The sequence below is a fragment of the Physcomitrium patens genome, chromosome 9 (assembly GCF_059467195.1).
Source record: "Physcomitrium patens ecotype Gransden chromosome 9, ASM5946719v1, whole genome shotgun sequence".
Taxonomy (NCBI): domain Eukaryota; kingdom Viridiplantae; phylum Streptophyta; class Bryopsida; order Funariales; family Funariaceae; genus Physcomitrium; species Physcomitrium patens.
This window is the reverse complement of record NC_143418.1, coordinates 8,012,370-8,021,183: the sequence shown is the minus strand read 5'-3', so window position 1 is coordinate 8,021,183 and position 8,814 is coordinate 8,012,370. Positions and strand designations below refer to the sequence as shown.

The window sequence follows — 8,814 nt, the reverse complement described above, 5'->3', positions numbered from 1 at the left end:
AAGTAAGTTTGTTATCTTTCAAATATTATTTTTATGTATTGAGATTATTTCTTTTGCTATTACTTTTATATATTCTTTGTTGATGACTGCTTCTTTATAGCTTATAGGATCTTTATTATTACTTAGCTCGGTTAAGAGTGTTAAGTGATCTCTCAATCATGTTGACACCTTTTTGTTTCTCATAAGATACCTCTTTTTTGGTACAAGGTCTTCCAATGATTTTCTTTTCTTGTTTGTTCTTAATTTCTTTTTATGATGCAATGCCAAGTATTGAATTTCTACTTGATTAGGAGCAATGTCAGCTAGATGTAGCTACTAGTGGTAGGTATGTAATTTATCTTTGCAAAATTAATATGTGCCAAAATCTGCTAATTTATCTCTATTGTTAATTTTGTTCTCTACTCAATTGGAATACATTGATATTGAATGCATTTTCTTCTACTAGTAATTTTAATTTTAGGTAGTAGTAACTGATTTGACTTTCATTAGATACTATGTTATATGTTATGAGAATTTTTTGCTTCTTAGATTCATACACTCAATAAGATTTGGTAAGATCATCATATCCTACAAACAAAGATTCTCTAGTTTTATATTTTAATTTATTTTTTTCTTTTTTAAGTACATGTATGTAGCAAATGCATCCAAAATTTTGAAGTTATTTATATTTGATTTCTTTTTTTTATATTTTAGTTCTAAAATGACTTCCTGATTAGCATATATAAGTCCATGATTTATAAGCTAATTTGATGTGTTGATTACTTATGTCCAAAGGAAGTTGGATATTCCTTCTTCAAAGACCATGCTATTTTTTTTTTTCTACCAATGTTTGGTTGTATTGCTTGGCAATCTTATTTTGCTAAGGAAATCTAAGCTACTTAAGTATTCTATATATTCTATTCTTGTCACAATAGGCATTAAATTCCTATGATAGAAATTCACCACCTTTATCACCATCTTCAATCGTTGTTGTTTTTTTTTGTTTTTTGTTTTTTATTTTTTATTTATTTTTTTTTTCTTAGTTCTCTTTCTAAACATATTAAATTTGTCAAATAAATATCTTTTTATCTTCAAGAAATAAAGCCAATTTTTCCTTAATTGATTGTACATGATGACTACAATAAAAATTATCTACTTGGAGATGCTTAAAGAGAGGGATTTAATGTATTGGAATGAATAAGTTCTAACATATGTTTTGTCCTTGTTGTATTTGTATCAAGAAAGCTTTTTATCTTTTAGTGACCAGCTAAGCATTTGTGACAAATATCCTTGATTGGATTAATTTTAGGTAAGCCAACTACTCTATTTTTTAAGTATAAGTAATGCAAGCCTTAGTAGTTCAAATGCCCATATTTACAATGCCACAGTCTCATTTCATCATTGTTTATTACAGCATTTTGCATTATAGACGATGTTGTCTCCCATTTTGTAGAGACCATTGGCACTGTATTTGTTGCCAGATCCTATGATCAATCTATTACATGAGTTGTTGAAAACAAATCACTTATTCTTCATAAAAAAACAACCATGTTACCTCTGTCTATCAATGTACCTATTGGCATGAAATTTTTCTCGTGCATAATGGCCTTGTTTACAGCAGACGTAGCCCACAGCCTCGATTTGCCTTTTGTACTCTTGCCTCTTCTCAGACGGTGATCTTCCTCTGCTTGAGTGGCTGACAATGCCATGTCCTCGGCCTTCACTGTATGAGTTTCTTCCTCATCTCAAGGTGATTTTGGCTCCTCTGCAAAATTGCACTGGCAACGCTTCTTCGTCGTCCAAATGCAGATTTTGGTGCTGCAGCCTGTGGTGCACTATCAACAGCATCGCACTCATTTTATGAAACGTGGGAAACATCGCACTATATGTGATCGTGGGTATGATATTCTCATATGATCTTAGTAGACCATCGAGTACATCTTGGACTAATGTGCAATCGAACATCGGTTCTCCCAACGTAGCCAGACGATTCTTCAGATCTCTTACCCTGTTGAGGTATTCTTCCAATATTCCTCCATCTAGCATCTTCATCTTGTTTAGCTAATTTGTGATGAACAAGACCATGGATGAATCTCCCTTTTGATAAAGCGCTCTTAGTGTTTCCCACGGAAACGCAGAATCTTCGTGTTCTCTTATCGACCAGCAAGTCTTTCACTGACATAGTGATCGCTCTGCATGCCACGTAATTGTTGCTTTGTTACGTGTCTCCAGTTGGGTAGAATGACCAGAAACGTTGTTGGTGGGATCGCACTCTCAACTACCTCCCACAGGTTCTTACTCCAAAAAATGGCCATCATTTTTAATTTCCACACACGGTAATTACTGAGGCCCTCTAGTTTATTGGATTTGCATATCGACACATTTCTCCGTTCGACCATGTTCCCTCACAGAAGCTAATCTCGCTTTCTCACACTGTTCTGTTGCTCATCTTCTCGCAGGACAAAGGACTGCACTCACTAAAAGATACTGACTCTAATCTCTGAATAAACTCTAGAGTGTTTCCGTGTGAAGCCCTCGAGACCTGGCCTCCCATCATGGCTTAAGATCGCTTTGTTACCATGTAAACGATAAACTCTACTTCAGAAGGTGATTTTGAGTCTTGAGCCAAATGCTTATATACAAAGGATATCACATGTACCAGTGGTAGCGGCTCTTAATACAAATTTTGGTGCGTTTAAGCTTCCAGAGATGGTTCACACGATATGAACTGACTATGTTCGATGATATCATCCCTCAGATGATTGATATACAGGGGAGAGGGTGCTTCGTTCATTTCTAACAGAAGATGAGTGCTTTGAAAGCTTTGTACGCCCCGAATTCGAGCAGGCCAATCATCGAAGTTTGGAGATCGGGCATCGGAGCTAGGTTGTGCATGATTGCGATGTGGGTTCAGTCGGTTTAGCTGACGGAACTAGGCCTCAGGAATGACAAAAGTATGTATCTTAAACTTCACCACAGACGAGCCCACCACCTCGGCATCTTTTCAGGTGACGAGCCCGTTGCTCTCCTCCCCGGGTAACCTAGAGGCAGCAGAAAAAGACGTGAATGCTGTGTAAACAAGTCTTACAATTAATTGCAACCCCCTCTTGCAAAGCTGAGTGCCAAATTCAAGGCCTCGGGAATTCGCCATGTCTATTACCGGGTATGAGAAGTTACGAGTAAGCCAACACGTCGAAGAGTTGATCGCCGCAGCCAGGGGAAGTTAGCTCACACTTGACACACGTGTGAACAACAGTTTCCAAGCACCAAGACAAAGACAGCTGTAGTGGTGTAGGAATGTTAGAATTTTTTAAAACTTTTAAGAAGTTCTTTACAAATCTTTGAACAAGCGACTGCTGATGAACAGCGAACACCCGATTGCCCAGTTTTACTCGGTCTTTGTCATTCTTACGACTGATTTTAGTGCTTGTTCATCGACCAACTTAGCGAATTAGACAATTACTTCATACACTTGCACATTTCGTAATATCAGTGTACCTTAAAGATCTTTCGATGGGGCATATTAACAAGCTAATTCCTCTTCACGGATGTAAAATTCTCAAGCAGAAGCTTTATTTCGCTATGAGTATTGAAACTACAATATTCTGAATGATATCACTCAGAAAGCCTTGTGCAGAAACTTTGTGATGCACTCTCTATCTTGTGTACTTGTTGATTGTATCTAGAACTTCGAGAGGATGCCATGAAAGGGTGGATTTCATTAAACCCACTTTTCCACTGGTCGATGTTATAACAGTCAGACTTGGGGTTTTAGATACCTTGTTTCCAAGCTCAAAAACGCCATATTTTACTGGGTTGATGTCAAAGTTATACAATGATGATGTCCAGCCCCATCTGTCACCACAGAGTGGAAATCGGAACGATACGCACTGATCTCTTTGTGACTTATCACAGTGGATGAGGTTTAGATGCTATCGACGACGTTCAACTGTTATGCCGTTAATAACTGGTGGAGTTTCAAAGTTACCCTCGTGGGGATTTTCAATCGGGTTTTCACCAAACGACTTTCCACCCTCTATGAACAGTGACGCAGAATGATCTTCGTTGCCATACCACTTCAGAGTCCATCCCGAACCGAACTTTACGAGTCCTGAGGTTTCTCCCACTTTGAAATCTTTTCTGTACAATCTTGGGTTTAGGAGCCATCGCTATTCAGTCATCTCCCACCTCCTTACTCCCCCTTCGTGTCTGTGTCTGTGTCTGTTTTCTCTTAATCCTGTTTGGGTTTTGTGGTTCCAGAATCAATGGCCACCATGTCAATGCGAGTTGCGGCAGCAGCGGCAGCAGCGGCTGCCGTTTCATCGCCTGCCAAGTCTTCCACTGTGCACAGATTGGGCAGCCGTCAGATGGTTGGAGAGTTTCGAGGAGCGAGGGGGTTGGGTATGGCTGCGGTAATTGCTCCGGGTGCTAGGATGCTTTGGCGCAGTGAGGAGCAGAGGAAGGTGTTGAAGGCTGTCAATGGCGTCCGCGCCATGGCCTCTGCCAACGGTGTCCCAGCCCCTTCTGGCCTTCCCATTGATCTTCGAGGTACCTGACAATGGCGCAGCGACTAAGTAGAGCATAGCTTTTTTAGGAACCGCTTGCTGTACCACATGCTCATTTACTTCAATTTGTATTTTGTAGGGAAAAGAGCGTTTATTGCCGGTGTGGCGGATGACCAAGGTTTTGGCTGGGCCATTGCCAAAGCTCTGGCAGCAGCTGGAGCTGAAATTCTTGTCGGAACCTGGGTGCCGGTAAGCTATTTTAACCTTGTTGAATTTGATTATTCATCACCACTTGAATTGCCACTCTTAGGTTATTATGACAAGTTTAATTTGATCGAGCCTCTTTTTGGACAATGCAGGCTCTTAACATCTTCGAGACCAGTCTCAGGAGAGGCAAGTTCGACGAGTCCCGGCAGTAAGTGCCTCCGTAACTTGGCTTGAACGATTTCGTTAGCTTATGCGTTTAGAGGAATGCAATGTGGGTGAACATAATCAATCACGAATGCTTGTCAACTCAAATTTTCGGGTGATTTGCAATCTTCACACCGAAAGACATCAGACTTTTTAACGGGGAGGAACTGCGGTTCTCCCGTACTGTTTGCACGCGTATTTTGTCAGGGTATTATAGGATCTGTATTTGATGTACTTGGTAAATCCCGCATCTTATCGCTGTAGTTGTTTCCTTAGGCTTCCCACCGGAGGATTACTCGAGATTGCCAAAGTGTATCCCTTAGATGCTGTATTCGACACTCCTGAAGATGTGCCTGAGGATGTAAGTGGAACTGCCCCCTCTATGTTACATTAAGGACCCTACTGATAAATCCTAAGAATAGGGTTTGTGTTCTTTTTCATCGTCGGTAAAATAGTTATGACAGCAATTACTCTAAAGTTGAAGGTTGCATTCGATATGCATTAGTTTTTGCATTTTAACAAGTTTGGGTCTTTGTAACTAATTTCTGCATAACCCTCCGTAGGCGATACCTTACTTTTCAGCACTTCGTGTGACATGATAGAAACATTCTTGTGCGATTAATGTTTACAGTAGGGTCTTGTTCTTAATCCATTGCATTCATGAGGTTGCCAATTGTTGTATTCAGATCAAGAACAACAAGAGATACGCTGGGTCAACTGCTTGGACTGTACAGGTGATTTTTCAACGTCTCGTTTCATCCTTCGATTTCTGGAATGGTGTCACAGCATCTTTGTCTGAGGAACAGGGGAGTGAATGCATCATTTCTTTTGGCAGGGGCATACAGCTTAAAGCTAGAGTACTTTTTGTAGTAATCCTTTTTTTTTTACAAACGACCGTACACCTCTGTAATATTTTTTGCTGTTCCTGGTAGCTAGGAGCGAATTTTGCTTCGAATAAGGAGTCATGTTGTGCTCATTCCCAAGATAGGTGTTTTTAATTCTGCTATTTGAAATTTTCCTGAATTTTGTTAAGGAATGTGCCGAAGCCGTGAAAGCTGACTTCGGCTCCATCGACATCCTGGTGCATTCACTTGCTAATGGGCCTGAAGTAAGAACTTCATCTAGCAAGCAAAGGCCACAAGTGGCCATTGTTTTTCGAACTTGCTTTTGTTTGTTTGTTTGTTTTTTTTTTTTTTTTTTTTTTCCTCTTTTTTTCTCTTTTTTCTTCAATTTATTTACTTGGATATTGTTCGATATTGTGTAAACATGAACCTACGGTGGTTTTTGCTGAAGTTGGGCCTAATATGCTATTCATTTCACACTGTCTCCAGGTAACGAAGCCACTTATGGAGACCTCGCGCAAAGGTTACTTAGCTGCTGTCTCAGCCTCTACATACTCCTACGTCTCACTTTTGAAGTACTTTGCTCCGATCATGAACCCAGGTACGGAACGACTGTCTCAAATATTAGTGTTATGTTTTCAAAAGAGTCACTTTCTGTGTGCACCCATTGAAGTCATGATCACATCTGTGTGATGCAGCTGTTCAGGTAGGTTTTGTATCATTCTGTCCCTCTGTTTAACTTCATATCATGATTGTGCTCTACATTTAGCTTTCAGGGTTGATGTCCTCCGGATAAACGGTGGTCGGCTTGTCTGTGCCTCCATCTGTTTGCGTAGTCGTAGTGGCCGACGCATCGAGTATGATTTTGACTTTAAGTAATGTATAAAAGAAGTATCTGAAATGGACATGCTAGCGTGTTGTCTAGAGCTTTATGAGCTGATGCAAATGATGGTGATGCTGAATGGATTCAGGTGGTTCTGCACTTTCTCTTACTTACTTGGCGTCTGAGAAGATTATCCCTGGGTAAGATTGAGAAAGTCAGTTTTACGCATAAATTAAGATCTTGCACGCCTCTATTTCGTCATGGGTATTTTAGCGAAGTTTTTCGAGCAGATAAAAAGTTTTAGAAATTACCCTAATTTGTTAGAATACCCGTAGTAATATTTGTGCGTGGTATTTCGTCTCTCTTTTGACGGAGACTTACATTACATTAGTTTCTTACCTGTGTACAAAAATGTTTTCAAAACGTAGATAAATTTCTGTCGTTTATATCATTTCTCTGCGCTAGTCAAGCCTACATGCTGCTTATTAGCCGAATCTATTTGTGCATATGACAGATATGGTGGAGGAATGAGCTCTGCCAAGGCTGCACTTGAGAGTGACACACGTGTAAGTTTTTGCATAAGGTTATCTCGCAGTGGAGGATGTCTCTGTAGGTCATATCGAGGACGTAATTTGTCCCAACTGTAGTTGCACATCTATCTTTTGACTTCTCTATTCCTTCTTTCCATTTAAAAACATAGTGTCATCCTTGAAATTTTATTCTCCAAGGCAATGACACAGAAAAGACGCGAAGTCTTTGATGTCACGAAATGACTCATTAGCAGTGGATTACTTGCTAGTCTGTTATTAGTGGTCAAGTTTATATTCCAGACAGTTTTCATGGTGAGTTGATCTACTGGTGTCTGCTCCTTATCAGGTGCTTGCATTCGAGGCTGGCAGGAAGTATGGCATTCGGGTTAACACCATTTCAGCAGGTAACCAACTGTCTCTTGACGTACTCATGACTGGGCTTTCAAGACTTCGGCAGCCAGTTTTATTTCTGTTCTTTCACATCTTATGCTAGCATTAGTGTCTACGCTGGTCATGGTATTTAGATGTTCTCTATGTCAATGACTTTACCGTAAAGAAGGCAGTTGTTGTGGATTATACGAAATAGACGAGTATTAGATTCTGCTTGTTGAATTTGGTGTCGTGATCAACAGAATCAGGTTAAATCCACATTTCAACAACCATGAGATGTTTTCCACCGACTTAAGTGGTTCCTTATTTTAATTTATTGCAGGTCCCTTGAAAAGCAGAGCGGCTAAGGCTATTGGTTTTATTGATGACATGATCAACTACTCCTCTGCTAATGCACCATTGCAAAAGGAGCTGGAAGCAGGTGAGGTTGATAATTATGTTGTGTTATATCAGGCTCTTCGTTGTCTCAATAATGCAGGGTTGACAATCCTCAATGGAAAGTACACTTCACATTTTATACACGTCAGACTTGTTTAATGCTGTTTGAACCTTCCTCTTTCTCTGTTTTCAAGTCTATTCTGACAATATCACTATCGTGTGTTGATGTACAGATGATGTAGGACATGCAGCTGCATTCTTGTCATCACCATTGGCTAGTGCTGTAACAGGTACACTGCTCTATGTCGACAATGGTCTGCATGCGATGGGCCTGGCAGTTGACAGTCCCTGCGTTGCAAAGGCAGCCACTCCAGCCACTCTCTAACTTTGCTTCACAACTTTCATCCAACATGTTGCAACTTGATTTCTAACTTTCTGTCACAGGGTTTAAGCATTGAGTTGGATATACTCTTAAGCTGCCCGTACATGATGTACTTAGTTGTTGGAATTTGAGGAGTTGAAGATCGATTTCTAAGATGACTTGACAACAGGCGAGTAAGATTGAGTACTTTCCCTTAGGTTTGTTTCGCTGATTCTGGCAACTTGAAGACATTTAGAACAGCGGACAAAGATTCCGCAGTTGAATGACTCTAGTAGAGTCTGTACACTTTCTCCTGTCCAATGAGAGTTTCATTACAGTTTGCAAAGCGCGCTCTGAAAAAAGCTTCGATTTAACCCTTCAAAGTTGCCGATAGGCATTTTGTGCAGTAATTAAATAAACGAACAACAACACAGAAGGACGGATTTCAGTGATTTCGTAGAACAGGTGTCCAGCTAGGCCTGTACTACTTCATCCGTCAGTCATCCGTGCGTGTTATGTAGATATTGGGTAACTGCCTCCAATGTTGTAAATATCATCCATATGTGTTACATAGGTGTTGGATGGCTGCCTCCAA

At 40.1% G+C, this 8,814-nt stretch overlaps 1 protein-coding gene across 2 annotated transcripts; it reads left to right on the top strand.

The window, feature by feature from the left end:
* Positions 1–3,954: 3,954 nt before the first annotated feature.
* Positions 3,955–8,565, top strand: LOC112287039 (enoyl-[acyl-carrier-protein] reductase [NADH] 1, chloroplastic). Of its 2 annotated transcripts, XM_024529643.2 has the most exons (13): positions 3,955–4,095; positions 4,240–4,527; positions 4,624–4,733; positions 4,844–4,899; positions 5,172–5,256; positions 5,582–5,629; positions 5,929–6,003; positions 6,227–6,338; positions 6,709–6,760; positions 7,075–7,126; positions 7,437–7,494; positions 7,803–7,901; positions 8,092–8,565. In XM_024529643.2, the coding sequence occupies exons 2-13, from the start codon at positions 4,245–4,247 to the stop codon at positions 8,241–8,243; spliced, it is 1,182 nt and encodes a 393-aa protein (XP_024385411.1). In that variant the 5' UTR covers positions 3,955–4,095; positions 4,240–4,244; the 3' UTR covers positions 8,244–8,565. The 2 variants fall into 2 exon arrangements, with proteins under 2 accessions (XP_024385411.1, XP_024385410.1); XM_024529642.3 differs by lacking the exon at positions 3,955–4,095 and having other exon boundaries at positions 4,121–4,527.
* The last annotated feature ends 249 nt before the right edge of the window (positions 8,566–8,814 follow it).